At 56.7% G+C, this 16553-nt stretch overlaps 5 protein-coding genes across 7 annotated transcripts; 3 read left to right on the top strand and 2 right to left on the bottom strand.

Annotated features, from left to right (window-relative positions):
- Positions 1-947: 947 nt before the first annotated feature.
- Positions 948-3868, top strand: GGTG_11254 (the record flags this gene model as incomplete). 2 transcript variants are annotated; one of them, XM_009229138.1, is made up of 8 exons in its annotated part: positions 948-1139; positions 1276-1400; positions 1484-1583; positions 1669-1784; positions 1953-2644; positions 2733-3068; positions 3150-3780; positions 3851-3868. In XM_009229138.1, exons 1-8 carry the CDS (start codon positions 1091-1093, stop codon positions 3866-3868), a joined length of 2067 nt encoding a protein of 688 aa, XP_009227402.1. In that variant the 5' UTR covers positions 948-1090. The 2 variants fall into 2 exon arrangements, with proteins under 2 accessions (XP_009227402.1, XP_009227403.1); XM_009229139.1 differs by having other exon boundaries at positions 1276-1583.
- Positions 3869-4521: 653 nt separating this feature from the next.
- Positions 4522-6839, top strand: GGTG_11253 (ATP synthase subunit beta; the record flags this gene model as incomplete). Its single annotated transcript, XM_009229137.1, has 8 exons — positions 4522-4532; positions 4631-4772; positions 4878-4899; positions 5025-5110; positions 5211-5253; positions 5325-5835; positions 5949-6009; positions 6085-6839. The coding sequence occupies 8 exons, from the start codon at positions 4522-4524 to the stop codon at positions 6757-6759; spliced, it is 1551 nt and encodes a 516-aa protein (XP_009227401.1). The 3' UTR covers positions 6760-6839.
- A 1844-nt stretch (positions 6840-8683) lies between these two features.
- Positions 8684-10623, bottom strand: GGTG_11252. 2 transcript variants are annotated; one of them, XM_009229135.1, is made up of 3 exons: positions 10372-10623; positions 9823-10274; positions 8684-9756 (listed from the first exon to the last, which is right to left on the bottom strand). In XM_009229135.1, the coding sequence occupies exons 2-3, from the start codon at positions 10267-10269 to the stop codon at positions 8758-8760; spliced, it is 1446 nt and encodes a 481-aa protein (XP_009227399.1). In that variant the 5' UTR covers positions 10270-10274; positions 10372-10623; the 3' UTR covers positions 8684-8757. The 2 variants fall into 2 exon arrangements, with proteins under 2 accessions (XP_009227399.1, XP_009227400.1); XM_009229136.1 differs by having other exon boundaries at positions 9823-10372.
- A 110-nt stretch (positions 10624-10733) lies between these two features.
- On the top strand, positions 10734-12935 carry GGTG_11251 (hypothetical protein). The gene is made up of 3 exons (XM_009229134.1): positions 10734-11002; positions 11082-11498; positions 11575-12935. Exons 1-3 carry the CDS (start codon positions 10895-10897, stop codon positions 12664-12666), a joined length of 1617 nt encoding a protein of 538 aa, XP_009227398.1. The 5' UTR covers positions 10734-10894; the 3' UTR covers positions 12667-12935.
- Positions 12936-14641: 1706 nt separating this feature from the next.
- On the bottom strand, positions 14642-16360 carry GGTG_11250 (hypothetical protein; the record flags this gene model as incomplete). The annotated part of the gene is made up of 1 exon (XM_009229133.1): positions 14642-16360. The coding sequence occupies one exon, from the start codon at positions 16358-16360 to the stop codon at positions 14642-14644; it is 1719 nt and encodes a 572-aa protein (XP_009227397.1).
- Between the last annotated feature and the right edge of the window lie 193 nt (positions 16361-16553).

Genomic DNA, 16553 nt, shown 5'->3' with positions numbered 1-16553 from the left:
CCCTGACGGTCCACATCACAGCCCACATAGACTGCTCGGGCTGCTCGAAACAGCATTCGGAATGGATGAGGGAGGAAGAAGATTTCATGCCTAGGGTGCCACGCAGGAACCAGATGTGCTGCGCATGTCTAGGGCTGGAGCGCACAAGCGGGCTGGTGCAGAGAGCGTGGCGACAAGACAGGTACTGACTGCATCTCCCCAGCGGCTTCGGCGAGTGGTCGGTCAATTAAGGGTCTAGCGAGGGAGATTGCAAACAATGGTTGACAGACCATACCCGACTGATATGAGCGGATGGATGCCCGGCTTGATGGCGAAAATTTTCACTATAGCGAGATACGGGAGCGGCCAGTAAGATGTCGGCGACAACAGCCGCTAGCGCGATAGGAACGTTCTCGTTGGGCTTTTCTCACACTGGCCCCGCGCTCTTGTCGACATGGATTGGCCCTCAATCAATCTCCTTTCGTTGAGGCCCGGAGCGGGAGCTGCCCCGCGGGTGGCACTGGTGGATATCGGTGCCCACTGCCACACAGCTCTCGCCACTCGGCGTGCCCGTAATACCGCAAATGTCTGATGTACCTAGAGGTAGGTACCCATGTATGGCAGTACACCTCAGTCGCAGGGCCTCTCCACCTGCCCGCAAGTGTCGTAATAGCCGCACAGCAGAGCTCGTAGATATTCACCCCACCAGCCGATCATCCCCACGACGTCATCGCCCAGCCTGTAGCTCTGGAGCTATCGCTTCTCAGTTTCTCGGGCTGGTCTGCTACACATGCTGAAGGTGGTACCTGCCATCTATCGAGGTACCTAGCCTACCTACCGTCTACCCGACCACACTGTATGGGGTTGCATCCATTGCTCCAGACCACCAGCCGGGCACTCGTGCAGTCAACTTTGGGCCGCAGCAGAAAAAAAACATCGGGGCCGTGAGGTATAATTCCCTGATCCCATCTGCTCTCACAGACGTTGCCATCTTTCCCGCTGTTCTCCCTGTCGTCCCATCACCCGTCAAAGCAGCTCCCAGACGGTCCAATCCTATCAACGAGTGCTTTGATCTCGACTGGCTTTGTTTACCCCTGTCGCTGCACACACAATGGCGTCCAACCAGGCTGTCAACGGCAGCGCTGTGGAGGAGACCCTCGGTAAGTCGCTGATTGCGCCAACCGTCAAGAATCGCGGGCGCCATTCGCTGCACGCGCTTGGTGGCGGATTTGCAGCGAGCCATCTCATCGTGCAGGCGACATGAGAGCTAACCTCTGAATTTCTTGCGCGGCAAAGGCGCCATCAAGCTCGACCCTTGGCTCACGCCCTTCCAAGATGCGCTGAAGAGGCGGCACGGCAAAGCCAAGGAGTGGACCAAGAAGATCGAGCAGAGCGAGGGGTCCATGGAAAAGTTCACCAGGGTGGGGATACCGCCCTCGTTGGCCCAGCACACTGTCATTCTTTGACGCGCTCTGCTAACCTAGCTCTTATTTGCTGCGAAAAGGGGATAGAGCTGTTTGGACTGAACGTGCGAGATGACAACTCCATCATCTATCGCGAGTGGGCGCCAAACGCCACTGCGGCCCACCTCATGGGCGACTTCAGTGAGTCCTGCCATTCCGTCTCTGCTCTTGCTCCAGCCGTGCATATATCTTGCCATCGGATGGCTGACAGTGTGGCGTAACTCAGACGATTGGAATCGTCAGTCGCACTCCATGAAGAAGGATGATTTCGGAGTCTTCCAGATTGTCGTTCCACCCAGCGCCAATGGCCAGCCCGCCATTCCACACAACTCCAAGATCAAGGTACGTAATGGATTTCCGCGTTTTATTCTCCTTTTACAGAATATCCAGGCTGCCACGCTGGCTGCTTCCCACGAATCGGTCATCAGATCCCACCCATGGGGGTTCCGCCCTGGAATACTTGGGCTTCGCCTCATTCTTTGCATATATCTAACTTCTCGTTTGTATCAGATCCTCCTGTCCCTTCCTAATGGCCAACAGGTTGATCGTCTGCCGGCATGGATCAAGTATGTGACACAGGACCTGTCCGTCTCGCCTGCTTATGACGCCAGGTTCTGGAACCCACCGGCTGCGGAGAAGTATGTCTTCAAGCACCCTCGGCCCAAAAAGCCCGAGAGCGTCCGTGTTTACGAGGCTCACGTGGGGATATCGACCCCCGAGCTGAAAGTCGCGACGTACAAGGAGTTCACCAAGAACATGCTACCTCGCATCAAGGCTCTGGGCTACAATGTCATCCAGCTCATGGCAATCATGGAGCATGCATACTACGCGAGCTTTGGTTACCAGATCAACAACTTCTTCGCTGCCAGCAGCCGCTATGGCCCCCCGGAGGACCTGAAGGAGCTGGTCGATACAGCCCACAGCATGGGGCTTGTGGTCCTGCTTGATGTCGTCCACAGTCACGCCTCCAAGAATGTCCTAGATGGCATCAACGAGTTCGATGGCACCGACCACCAGTACTTCCATGAAGGTGGCAAGGGAAGGCATGACCAGTGGGACAGCCGGCTGTTTAACTACGGCCACCACGAAGTTCTGAGGTTCCTGCTTAGCAACCTCAGATTCTGGATGGACGAGTACCACTTTGATGGCTTCCGGTTCGACGGTGTCACCAGCATGCTGTATATCCACCACGGCATTGGCAGGTATGTGTGACGGCGTCACTCTCCCCGTCCCGATTGTGTTAAGTGTGGGGGGAAGCTGCCGAGTACCAATCACTGACACCATTTGCAGCGGCTTTTCCGGAGGCTATCATGAGTACTTTGGCGCTGAAGTCGACGAGGAAGCTGTGGTCTACTTGATGATGGCCAACAAGATGCTGCATGATCTGTACCCTGAGGTCATTACAATCGCCGAGGACGTTTCGGGCATGCCGACGCTCTGCCTGCCCGACGCGGATGGTGGAGTGGGATTCGACTACCGTCTTGCCATGGCTATCCCGGACATGTGGATCAAGATCCTCAAGGAGAAGAAGGATGAGGAATGGGATGTTACTGACATCTGCTGGACCCTGACCAACCGGCGTCACGGCGAAAAGACGATCGCTTACTGCGAAAGCCACGACCAGGCGTGAGTGTTTGCTCCTGCTGCTGATCCTCCTTGATCTCTCTCGTACATGTCGGCCGCTAACCATTCACATTGTTCGAGCAGGCTTGTCGGAGACAAGACGCTCATGATGCATTTATGCGATGCTGAGATGTACACACACATGTCGACCATGACGCCGCTGACGCCGGTTATTGAGAGGGGAATGGCGCTCCACAAGATGATCCGACTTATCACGCATGGACTTGGAGGCGAGGGCTACCTCAACTTCGAGGGCAACGAGTTCGGCCATCCCGAATGGCTGGACTTCCCACGTGAAGGTAACCAGAACTCGTTCTGGTACGCGAGGCGGCAGCTCAACCTCACCGAGGACAGTCTGCTGAGGTACCACTTCCTCAACGATTTCGACGCGGCCATGAACACCACCGAGGCCAAGTACGGCTGGCTGCATGCGCCACAGGCCTACATATCGTTGAAGCACGAGGGAGACAAGATCGTCGTTTTTGAGCGCGCAGGCTTGGTGTTTGCCTTCAATTTCAACACGACCCGAAGTTTTGCCGACTACAGGATCGGGATCGAACAGCCTGGAACGTACAAGATTGTGTTGGACACAGACGACAAGGCCTATGGCGGATTCGGTCGCGTCGACAAGTCTACTCGCTTCTTCACCACTCCCATGGATTGGAATGGCAGGAAGAACTGGACTCACATCTACCTGCCGAACCGTACGGCCATTGTGAGTACCCCTGCCCTTGCGCCTCCTTGTTACCGGAAATTCGAGGCTAACACCAATCCACCCGCTTCAGGTTCTGGCAAAGGAGTGAATTTTCGCTCTAGGTGCTTCCAGAAGCACACCGGGCAGGGCGTTGGTGGCTGAATGCTGGAGGGTATGATTGAGAACAGGAGGTCGAAATAGGAGTTTGTGTAGACCAGTGCAGAAGAGCATGATTGACTGGCTGCCTAGGTGGTAGGGGAAATAAAGGTTCTGGGAAAGGCTATATGGGCAGTAGCAAATACACAGTTATTTGATGTTACATGGATAGCACGACGACTGTGATTGCTCGCAGGCTCATGAACCTGCTTGAGGCCAATATTCCTTGTATACCACCTATCTAGGGGCAGTTTGTTGTGGACCCCTTTTGACAAAAATCTGCAACAATTCGTGGGGAGTAAACGTCAGTCCATATTCGGCAGCATGATGCAGCTTGAATTTGTCCATTGAGCGCAACATTCGGAAAAACGGAGGTTTCGCGGGGTCCACTTTTCGGGAAAAGTCGTGTTGACGCTCAGGCCCAAGGCGCGATGGGGCTCGGAAATGTTGCTGCCCCAGGCACCAAGGCGACAGCAGCTTCTTCCGAGTAGGTGGACTCCGCAAAACCTCGCAAGCTTTTGCCTGGGAATTCGAAAGTTCTTTGAACAAACCCATCACCACCACCTCTCCACTCCCATTTCCCGTCGTTCTTAACCATCTGAAAAGATGTTCAAGAGGTCAGTAGCTGCCGGCCCGACGGCCTCGTTAGGCGCAAAACCACCAATTGCGCCCAATTGAGCTGACAGAAAGCCCCTCCGGCCTCGCCCGCACGCAGCGGCATTTCGTCCATCGCCAGGGCGGCTCGCCCAGCGGTCTCGCGCAGCGCCCTCCGCCCTGCCAGCCTAAGGCTGTCCAAGTACACGGCCGGCTCCAGGTTTGCCAGCACCACCGGTGTCGGTGATGGCAAGATCTACCAGGTGAGCCCGATCCGAATCCCGAACGACCCGTGGCGTCCCCGAGACCCCCCCGTTACCACTGGGAGCGAGCCCTTCGGAAGCTAATGCAGTTCAACTCTTTCTCAGGTCATTGGCGCCGTCGTGGATGGTTAGCGAACACCTCCCTGATCAGTGTTGTGGAGGCAGTCTCAGCCTTGCGCGAGTATCTGGAGCTTTGGTAGTGGCCATTTCGGTATTGAGGAAGCTGGGCTAACCGAACTTCCTTGCATTCAGTCAAGTTCGAGGGCGCCAAGCTCCCGGCCATCTTGAACGCCCTGGAGACCACCAACAACAACCAGAAGCTCGTCCTTGAGGTCGCGGTAAGTAGCGCCATCCGGACAGGGCTCCTAGGTTCCCCGCGCCTTCCCACCCCTCTTTTCCATCGGCATTAGGCTAACAGGGCTCATTTTCCCACTTTAGCAACATCTGGGACAGAATGTCGTCCGCTGCATTGCCATGGACGGTTAGTTTATTCATAGCCCGCAAATGATGCGCAAATTCGGCGGCGAAATCTGTTCTGACGTCGAATACCAGGTACCGAGGGTCTGACCCGTGGCGCTAAGGCCAAGGACACTGGCGCCCCCATTACCATCCCTGTCGGCCATGCCACCCTTGGCCGCATCATGAACGTGACCGGCGACCCGATTGACGAGCGCGGCCCCATCAAGTCTGACAAGTTTCTGCCCATCCACGCCGAGGCTCCCGCCTTTACCGAGCAGTCGACCACTGCCGAGATTCTCGTCACCGGTATCAAGGTCGTCGATCTGCTGGCCCCCTACGCTCGTGGTGGAAAGATTGGTCTGTTCGGTGGTGCTGGTGTCGGCAAGACCGTCTTCATCCAGGAGCTCATCAACAACATCGCCAAGGCCCACGGTGGTTACTCGGTCTTTACCGGTGTCGGTGAGCGCACCCGTGAGGGCAACGATCTGTACCACGAAATGCAGGAGACCTCGGTCATTCAGCTTGAGGGCGAGTCCAAGGTCGCCCTTGTCTTCGGCCAGATGAACGAGCCCCCCGGAGCCCGTGCCCGTGTCGCTCTTACTGGGTAAGTGCGAATCACGCACACCTTGATCCCTTGCTTCACAAATTTGCAGATCCTTCCTCCTTTACAATTTGGACTTTCACAAGTATAGCTAACACCTCAGCACCCACTACTAGCCTGACTGTCGCCGAGGAGTTCCGTAGCCAGGGACAGGATGTCCTTCTCTTTATTGACAACGTATTATTCCCTGGTGCCCTTTCTTTTCCCCCCAGTTCTCCCTAGCCTTCGGCGCGAAAACTAACATCCCTTAAGATTTTCCGCTTCACTCAAGCAGGTTCGGAGGTGTCGGCTCTGCTGGGCCGTATCCCTTCGGCTGTCGGTTACCAGCCCACCCTCGCGGTCGACATGGGTGGTATGCAGGAGCGTATCACGACGACCAAGGAGGGCTCGATTACCTCTGTCCAGGCCGTCTACGTCCCCGCCGATGATCTGACAGACCCTGCTCCCGCCACCACTTTCGCCCATCTGGACGCCACCACTGTGCTGTCTCGTGGTATCTCCGAGCTTGGTATCTACCCCGCCGTCGATCCTCTCGACTCGAAGTCGCGTATGCTGGACCCCCGTATCGTTGGTCAGGAGCACTACGACATCGCCACTCGTGTCCAGCAGATCCTCCAGGAGTACAAGTCGCTGCAGGACATCATTGCCATTCTGGGAATGGACGAGCTGTCGGAGGCCGACAAGCTCACGGTTGAGCGTGCCCGCAAGATCCAGCGTTTCCTGAGCCAGCCCTTCACCGTAGCTCAGGTCTTCACTGGCTTCGAGGGCAAGCTGGTCGACCTTAAGGACACCATCGCCTCGTTCAAGGCCATCCTGAACGGTGAGGGTGACGACCTGCCCGAGGGTGCCTTCTACATGGTTGGCAACTTCGCGTCGGCGCGTGAGAAGGGTGAGAAGATCCTGGCGGATCTGGAGAAGAACGCTTAGACGGATAGAGGCCCTCTTTGTGATATCAGATAAAAGTCGGTGGATGGCTGGCTTGGAGGCTAGGGATGGGGACCTGTGTATAGCGTTGATCAAGGTCAGTCCCGGGGAAGCTTCTTAGCTCAATTTAGTTCCCTTTGTGGGCTGTGTACCAACGAATCCAAGTAATTATTCTGATTTTGCTGCCTGCGAGTGCGAGATGGTGATTTTGAATAGTTGCTTTTGGTTCAAGCTTGACCTCAGCAGGCATCCCATATTCCCTTTCGCTAGAGGGATGGCATGTATATGACAGTGCTCGTCATACCCTCAAAATCACAGCAACAGGGCACGTTCACGGCACGTAAAGGGATATGGCCGTTAGAGCTGCCGGGTACAGAGGCATATACCGGCACAAGTGGTGCCCAGACCACGTCGTCGCGGACGGAACACCACCTATATCCTTCATCGTTGGTCGGAGATAGTGCTGGGGGCGACAGGTTGAGGATTTCGGGTGTGAAAGTCCATTCAAGCAGTAATTTGTGATCAACGATGGAGTTGAAGAAGCTTACTACAGGTTTTGGGCTTTTTGGTCGGTGAAAGGATTCGGGGATTATGCAGGTTTTGCTGAATCTTTTCGTCGCTCATGTCCGTTTTATCTCGATTATCGTAAAGTACAATAACGCGAGCCGGCGCCCCATATGGCGATCTCGACAACGGTATAGAGTATTGACGGTGAGTTATGATTAGGCGCGGGTGGTGGAAGGTTTGGTGGTGTAGCAAATTCAGGTAGGAGGTTGAGGAAAGAAAAAAGACTGGCGTGGTCGGAAGCCGAAACGGCGGTCGAGTTTGTAAGATACCAGGCGAAGCAGCAGGCAAATGAGGCAGAGAAAGCGAAGGACGAGCTTCCCCTCCCCTTTCCCGCTTTCTTTTTCGTTTTCCCTTCTCCCTTTTCCATTTTAAAACTAAACGGTACCTAGGAGCATAAAATCAACACCGCCACGGAACCCCTTTTCAAATTTAACAGTACAAAAGGCATTTTTAACTTTATTTTAGGATGGCATGAAGTACGCGACCCTAGTAGCGACGTTTCCTATTACATTTCCTTCTTAGAAAACATACGATGAGCGCTCCTAAAGCTGGGCAGCCTCCGTGGCCACCTTGTGTTTCGCCGTCCTCTTGTGGGTCGCCGAGGCCGTACTAATTCCCTGCTGAGTACCTAGTTGCATATGGGGCAGTGGAGCCTTTTCTCCTCAATAGCCTTCTGGAGGACGGCAGCACCAGCGATGGCGTACTTGGTGGGAGGGGGCCTTCACAACAACCAGCGGCCTTGTTGGCGTGGGGCCTTGGTGGGCAGGTGGCGCTCGCTGGTTGTGGCCCAGATACTGACCTTGTCAAGATTCTTCTCCTGGTAGCCTAGCACACACGCGAGCTCCTTCTTGTTGAAGGCCACAGGGTCTGCCGCTTTCGCAGCCATCTTGTGCAGGTTTGACCCGGCCTTCACATTCTATGCGCACTCGGCAGCCACCGCCCCGAGCTCTTCGGGCTTGGGTTGAGATCCCCTAACATTCCCTCCACTAGGATGACATGAGTATAGAGAGAGATCTATCCAACTGTGTCACACTCCCGGGTGACGATGTGCTGGAATTCGGGGAGGGAACAGGCTGGGGGAAAGCGTGGAAGCGAAGGGTGAAGTATGTTTCCAGGCCGAGGAGGCGGGCCCGGACACAGGTGGGACGAGCCCAGCGTCAGGAAGCGGAGTCCAGCACACCATACCCATCTAAGATATGGTGTAGCCATGCTCGGTCCACGATGAACCAGCCGGTTGGCACTGGTGGTGGGTATCACCCCCAACAATAGAGGGGCCGTGATGCCTTCAACTTCCACTTCGATGAGGACGATTGCTTCGATCTTCGCTAGCCTGTCATCTGCCAGGCCAACCATCCAAGGGTCTAGCTTCTAAATGTTTATTTATATTGTTACCAAAGACTTTATTATTTAGATAGGTTTGTAGTACCCATATGGTCACTGCGGCTCGTTGCCGAAACGGCGCAGAGCTAGTACGTCGATGGCCAGCCCGCCGTCGTCATATACAAGAGTTGGCTTCTTGTCAGCAGCCAGGTCGGAGAGCGAGTGCTCGACCGGGGTCCAGGCATGGTTGCCGAGAAGGAGCCGGCCGATCTCGGTGGCGTCGTCGAGCTTGTTGGCGGCGAGCGGCACCTGCATGAGCGCGGCCCACTCGTCGCCGACGTGGCGGTCTATGTGGCAGATCTCGTTCCGGGCGATGCCCTGCATCCACCACACGCGCGAGAGCTTGGAGAAGGCAAGCCAGTAGGCGATGATGACGAGGGCGCGCGGGCGCTTGAGCCTGGCGGCCTCGACGAAAGGCCCGGGCAAAAAGGTGAAGAAGGTGATGATGCGCAGCTCCATGACGGGGCCGTAGCCGGCCTTGAGGTCCATGTAGAGGGCGCCCAGCACCTTGATGGTGTCGTAGTAGGAGTCGCGGAACTCGCAGTCCGGGTCGCCCTCGGGGATGGAGGCGACCATGAAGAGGAGGTTCCCCGGGGTGTGCATGGCGCCCTCGTCGCGGTCGGTTCGCGGTCGCGAGAAGAGCAGGAACAAGCCCGTGTCGACGAGGGTCTGGCGCGTGACGAGCTCCGTCATGATGCCGATGCCCCTCCACACGACGATCCAGTCGAGGATGAAGAAGGGCTTGGCGTCGGGCTCGCGGAAGTCCTGGCTGGAGAGGACGCAGAGGAAGAGTGAGCTCACGATGAGGGCGGGGAAGGTCTCGGACCTGGCCTCGACGACGGCACGCCGGTAGCCCTGGACGGCCTTTGTGCGGTACGTCATGATGCGGGACTCGGGGATCTTGTCGCCAGACTCGGCGTCCATCTGGAAGGCTGAGATGGCAAGCAGCGCGTTCAACAGAAAAGGGCTGCCGAGCGCGTACTGCGGTATTGTGATGGTCAACATGTTGTGAATGTCCGGAATAAAGCCGGCTTCGACAGAGAAGGACGTGAACTACGTGGTATTAGTTTCCATTACACGAGTGCGCATGTGGAGTCACCGCCCTTGGTCGGCACCTACTGTCCTGACGGTGTAGAACCACATCAGCTTCATGTCGTCGACGCCGGAAGCAAACGTGGCCGGGGGCATGAGCTCAGAGACAGGGGCTGGTAAGGGGTCCGGCTCGGGCTCCCACTCGAGCAGCTCCCAACCAGATGACTCAGGCTCGCTGTCGGCGGGGCTCTCCGGGGGGCTGACGAGGGTGCCGGTTGCCGGGCGCTGCCGGGGCCGTTCGGCCGAGGAATCATGATTGTCTTCGGAACGGACGGTGCTGGGCGAGCGCTGGTGGCCGCCGCTGGCTTCGGCAGAGGTAGCTGATGGGTATCGGCAGTCCTCCTTGCGCAGAGTGCAGGCCCTACAGCGGGGCTTGTCCTCAGAGCACTTGACGCGGCGCTGCTTACAGCTGATGCAGCCGGCCCTAGACTTGCGATGCGGGCGTTTTGCGTGGTAGGGCTTCTCGTCGGGCATAGTCTCTTGTTCCCGCAGACTTTAGTGATCCTGTGGCGGGTGCGTTCAAGCAAACTAGTTGCTGTCTATAAAATCCGATGCGAGACAAACGGGGGGATATACCTGAGGCGAACTAGACGAGTGCTAGCGTCATTCTGCAGTGGCAGTGTCGAATCCTTGTAATGCAGCCTAGCCTAGTCTATCCCTTGCAGGGCCAGCAGGGCTAAGCGCCTACCTATTTGCAGGCAATATTTGTGGAGACAATTGCGCTTCCAGTCCAGGTTGTCAAGTCAGTTGTGAGTAGAGCCTCTGTCTCGTTTAAACCTGACGCGCAAATGTCAAGGGTGATGCGAGATACTGTTTGAGAAGCCTCGATGTGAGTAAGTGAAGTCAGCTAGGCGGGTATCTCAGCGGGGTGGTGGAGTCCAGTCCCCATCCCCAAATCCCGACACCATGGGCCTAAAGGTGGATCCGGCCATGTGCTGCGAGGACCCCTGCACTCGACTCGACTTCAATCGATTGATCGAGTTCGACGCGTCGTGCGCGCTATGATGCGACAACCAGCTACTACGACAGCTTATCGCCAGCACCCAACGATCGAGTCGATGCACACGACAACCAAGCCCACAGTCTTAGGGCCAAAGCCATGACGTCCTCTCTCTTCAGTCTCCCCGACGAGCTCGTCTTCACGGCTCTGTCACAGTCCTTTCCCTGCCGCGACCCCCAGATTCGAGCCCTGGCGACGCTGTTATATGTGAGTTATCCTTTGCTGTCCCCCCGCGAGCTTCGCTTCCATATCCGCTCAGCTGCTAACCTGGCTCCCTCTCATCTAGCCCCATGCCGCCCCATGCCGCAACCTTGTTGTCCACGGCAGCGAGGCGACCGGCAAGAGCGTCGTTACTGAGGCGGTGCTGGAGCGCATGACCGAGGACGGCGCCGATCTAGCCTACGCCATTGTCAGCTCCGCCGAGTGCGTTACCGGCCGCCACCTGCTCGAGACCACCATCGCAAAGGTCGCCACTGCCCTGCGCTGGCCAGAACCCGCAGGTCGCTGTGAAAACCTCTCGCAGCTAACGGTCGAGCTCGCCAAGATGATCAAAGGAGGCGGCGGTCCTGGCGTGCCCGACGAGGACGGGTCACCTGATATGAGCCCCGAGGGCTGGAGATTCGTGCTCGTGTTCGACGGCATCGACCGCCAGAGGGAAGCTCCGCCAACAATGCTCCCAGCACTCGCCCGCCTGTCGGAAATAGTAAGATCTCGACTCTTCTTTCATTGAAGGGACTCTGAACCCACGCTGAATGGTTGCCTGTGCCCTTGCCCTTTAGATACCAAACCTCACAACCACCTTTATAATGACGTGTCCCCCGCCTGGCGCGCTCAAAATGACAATGGTGCCGCACCTACACTTTCCGAACTACACCAAGGCCGAGTTTATCGAGATACTCTCCTCCTCCCCTCCGCCTCCCGTCGCCGGCCTGGACGCCGACGCCGCGGCAGATCTTTGGCCGCGCTTTGTCGGCCCAGTTTACGAATCCCTCGGCAGGGCTGCTGCTCGCACCCTTCCCGCCCTCCAACAGGCCTGCTTCACACTATGGCCGCGCTTTACCGCCCCGATTCTCGCCGAAACTCACGGACCGCGCGAGCTCACCAGGCTACTTGTTGCCGCACGTGCTCATCTACAGGATGAGAAGATACTGGCACCGGGCATCATCGCCGCAGTACATCAGCCGGTGCCGGCAACGGAAGCAGCAGAAGGGGCCAGCGAAGGAAGCAGCACCCTTCCCAATGGCACCAGTAACGGGGACATTGACAAGCCGTCTGAGAATGATAGCACTGCTTCTGCGCCAACGCCGACGGCAGCGCCGGAGAGGAGGGTCTCGGTCAGGGGCACTACCGCCGCCCCAGAGCAACCGACGGCGGCGACAGACCTCTCCAGTCTGCTCCCGACTACTGCGCGTCTGCTCTTGGTATCGGCATATTTGGCCTCGCACAACGCAACCAAGCACGACCTAACCCTCTTCTCAACCCATTACCACGGCCGGCGTCGGCGGCGCGGCGGCCTCTCGGGCGGCACCGGCGGGCCCCGGAGCAAGCACCGCAAGATTGCCCGCAGGCTGCTTGGAGCCCATGCCTTCGTCTTCGAGCGTATGCTGGCCATCTTCGTCGCCTTGCGCAATGAGTGGGCGGCGGGCACCAACCGAGACATTGACTATCACACCAAAGGTGCCGGAAGCACAGTGGACGGCGACGTTGCAATGGCCGTTGCCACCCTGTCTAGCCTGCGCCTGCTCGCGCGTGTAGGCGGAGGTGATGCAACAGATCACGGCGGCAGGTGGAGGGCTAATGTTGGCTGGGACGTTATCCGTCCTCTAGGTCGGAGTATGGGCATTGAGGTGGAGGACTGGTTAATAGACTAAAGAGGGGTGTAGGGTAGCTATGACATTTGTTCCGAAATGTGCTTTACTTGACCACGTAGGGTCGTAGCCCGAGTCCTTCCGCGACACCTGTAAGTATTCAAGGCTGACCTCACACTCTGGAGGTCTTTGGTGTCATGAGACCACTCGGCGCGTCGGACGCGGGGATCCCGTGAAGATGGACTCTTCTGGTACACAGCAACGAACGAGTGTGCGAGCATCGCCACCAGCGAATTTTCATTCAGACAACTGTGGCAGCCTTTCATGTTTTGATATGGATATATCAAGCCCTCGGTGTCTGGCGCACGCAACAGCGTGCCAACTCTTACTATTCCACCATCGACGTCATCAGAGGATAGCATTTTTTTCAGTTTCCCCCACCGCCTTTTATTCCTGGACCTACCAACATTATGATACGAGGGACTCCAAAGCGATAACAACTTTCCGGTTGGCCAATCTAACGGCAGGCTGATGCTTGGCCAGCGCCTGGTCACCGCTACAGACCGCGGCTTGGGAAATTACGACTGGGCCACGTTAACCCCTATATATGTAAAAGAAGCCAGTTTCCCTTCGAGAAATGGTCCTTTCTTTTACCTTTTTTTTTTTTTTTTTTTTAGCTTATAGGATAATTCCATCCTGGTGCTTACTAGCGGCCTTATTATAGCTTAATCTCTCAGGCGTGTCCTGTTTGTGGTGAAAAGCGGTTACTAATGTGCCAGCCAGTTTTTGAAAGTTAGGCCTCAACGGCCTCAGTGCAACATTTAGTTCTTGCATGAATAACTTGTTGTCGCGCGAAGAGGAAAAGGGGATTACCTGCCTATTTGGTGGCGGAAGGCCGTATATGTACAAGGTCGAGTATGGGCCAGGGATCGGCCCGCCACAGTTCAAGGCGTGATGGAAAGAATGAAAACCTCGTTGATGTTTTTGTCCTCCAGGCACACTCCGTACGTCTCTGGATGTAGGGTAAAGGCATACGAAAATAAACACCAACTATGAAACGGAAAACACAAATGTGCACTGAATGAAACCCGCGATGATTACTTGGGTGTCCACGTGCTTGCGGCGCTTTCCCTTCCATATGCAATCCCCCCGCAAGTCTGCTATGTTTCCCCAGGGACAGAACCATCGACCTGTTACACTCGAAGCTTAGGAGCTTGTCTTTATGTTGCCCGCCGTTGAACCTACTACACCCAACTCCGAGACTCGTGTTGTCGCGGCCTCAACGGCGCACCGGCCGCCCGAGCAGTGTCCGGTATCTACGAAGATGAGTATGGTGTGGCGTCGCGCTACGATGACACGCAGCGATGCGACATGAAGACAAAAGGACGGACTGGGATCGCTGGCATTGAACATACACGTCACCGCCTCGCGGCCGAGAGGATGAGGATATGAGGGAGCCGTTTGAGAACCAGCAATCTGATACCCAATCACGCGAGCGACCTGTGGTTTTGGCTTTAAATCGGCTCTTGACAAACCCCGGGAGCTTCGCTAAAAGCTCCGGATGTGAGCCGGCGACTTCCAACACTCAAGGTATCACGGAGTTGGAAATCTCGAGCAAGTAGCTTTCAATTTACAAGCCCCATCCTTGAGGCCGCATCGTGAACTCCCAGTAGGGAGCTTGGGGGCGCAGGCGCTTCAGATAGAGGTAATCTCCCTCGATTAGAGTTTGGCCGACTAAAGGATCTAATTAACTAAGCGACCTCCCCCTCGATCAAAAGACGCCACCCAAAGCATCTAACTCGACGATCTTCCTCCTCGGTCAGAGTCTGTCAACCAAAGCACCCAACTAAGTAGTGGAGGGTCTGTGCGGAGTAACAAGTGCGCCAGCACATGTCTCTGGACCCTCCTGTGCCTCTAATAAGGACCCATCATCTACCCTTTCTGTCAAACCTCTCGATATCCTCATCAAAGTCCAGTGTCTTTCTGCCTGCCGCCACGTACATGGATTCCTGCTGTTGCGGCATGTCGCCCCACCCCGTCAGTCGTCCTCTCGTTTGACTTTTTGGTCCGCTCCTTGTGTTTTGTTCTGCTTCATCGTCTGCAACTCGATCTCCATCGCGAGTTTTCTTGCCACCATCCTGGACTCCTCCAGGCTTTTCTCGATTGCGCGCTCCAGAGGAGTCATCTCCCTCGGTCTCTTCTCGCACTCCTTGTGCTTCACCAGATGCAGTCCCTCCTCGATATACTGCACATATATCTGGCGGCTGTTTAGTTGGACCTGATCCATATAGAACTTTGTCTTGACGTACTGCTTCCAGTCTCGACCGAGGATGTCGTCCCAGGGCAGATTTCCTGCGACCTGGTCTGCTCCGCTGGCGCATCCCAGTCGCACCGCCAGGACGATGGGCATCAGGTTCACCACGACGCACTGGTACACCGCAAGCATTGCGTCTGACACACGGGTGTCGCCCGTGAGCTTGTTCCTGAGAAACTCCATCTCCCATGAGGCCCCGTGCTTCTCTGCTCTGGCGTGACCCGCTGCCATCTCGAGCTCACGAAGCATGTCATCCATCTCTTTCACGGACTTTGGGGCACTCACAGCCCTCCAGACTGTCGTCGCCCAGGTGGTAAGGTCGTTCAGCATGTCCTCGTGTTTGTCGAGGCAGTCGATGATGCCCGCGTATTTGCTGGGGTGGATCTTCCAGAGGCTGTCGAGTTTGCTGGGCTTCGTCACGCACGATGCGAGCTCCGCCGCGTAGGTGACACCGTTGAGCACCCGCTCTGTAGGTTTGACGGAGTTCTCCGCTCTCGTCGCGTGTGCTCTGGCCTGGGCCGCGCTCGCGCTGGCGTCGGCTGCGTACTTTTCCGCATTTTCGATTTCCTTGCCCCTCGACTCACGAGTAAGCTCCGCGACCTTCCGTGACAGCTCTGCCGCTGCCTCGGCCATCGTGGCTCGTTCTCCGGCGGCCATGGCGGCGGCCTGTCTCGTCGCCTTGTCCTTCGCTCTCTCTGCCTCCTCTGCCTGCTGCTCCGCCTGTCTTGCGAACTCGGACGCCGTCTTGACTGCCAGCTTGGCCTCTAAGGCTGCCGTCAGCACCGGATCGGTTCCCTTCTTCCTGGCTTCCACCCATTTCGGGATGGCCATAGGGTTCGGGTAGCTCTCCGGGGGTCTAAGGTGGCCTGTGAGAATAACTGGATCTTGCGCATCTTGTGCCCATGTGAGAATACCAGAAATCCATTCCGCCGTTTGCTTGTCGAAATCCGGAAAGTCTGCAGCTTTCGGCGCCTTCCTCAGGACTGCCTGCATCCTCGCCGCCTTGAGCCTGCACTCCACCACCTTAAAGGGTTCCTTCATGTTCGTCGCGATGGCTTTGGCTAAGCTGACCTTGCTTAAAAGATCGAACAACCTGATTTTGTTGCGGCTCGGGATGATCGTGGGGTTGACAACCCTCAGTGCGGCCCATGCCATTTTTCTGGCCCATACCGTGTTCCGCGCCTGGGCGAAGCATTGGCGGATTTTGTCGACGTCCGCATTGCCCTTCAGCCAGCTCCATGCCTGGTGCCTCTCCAGGCCGGGCTCGCTCCCGTGCCGGTACGCTGCCACCAAGGCGGGCCACTGCTCCGGCTTCTCCTGCCAGTAGTGCAGACACACCGCTGCCATCGCGGCGATGTCGGCCTCACCCGCCTGCAATTTCTCAGCATATTCTGTGTTGGCCTCTGTCATCTGTATAGCGGTGAGCGTCTTGAACTTCTCCATCTCCGCTGCCGTGGGGCGCCGCATCCTCCCCGGTAGCTTCAGTGTCGTCTTCCTCTCTTGGCCTCTGTTTGCTTCGTCCTCTGATTGCTTGGGTGGCAGCATTGCTGCCGGCAAGGCCTCGTCTGCCATTGCCTTTCACTCGACGAAGTTGTAGATGCTTTGGTACCGGTTCGGACCGGCGCGGCGACGTTGT

This window comes from Gaeumannomyces tritici (assembly GCF_000145635.1).
Source record: "Gaeumannomyces tritici R3-111a-1 unplaced genomic scaffold supercont2.6, whole genome shotgun sequence".
In the NCBI taxonomy this organism is placed as follows: domain Eukaryota; kingdom Fungi; phylum Ascomycota; class Sordariomycetes; order Magnaporthales; family Magnaporthaceae; genus Gaeumannomyces; species Gaeumannomyces tritici.
The sequence above is the reverse complement of the archived record's forward strand: the minus strand, read 5'-3'. Positions and strand labels throughout refer to the sequence as shown.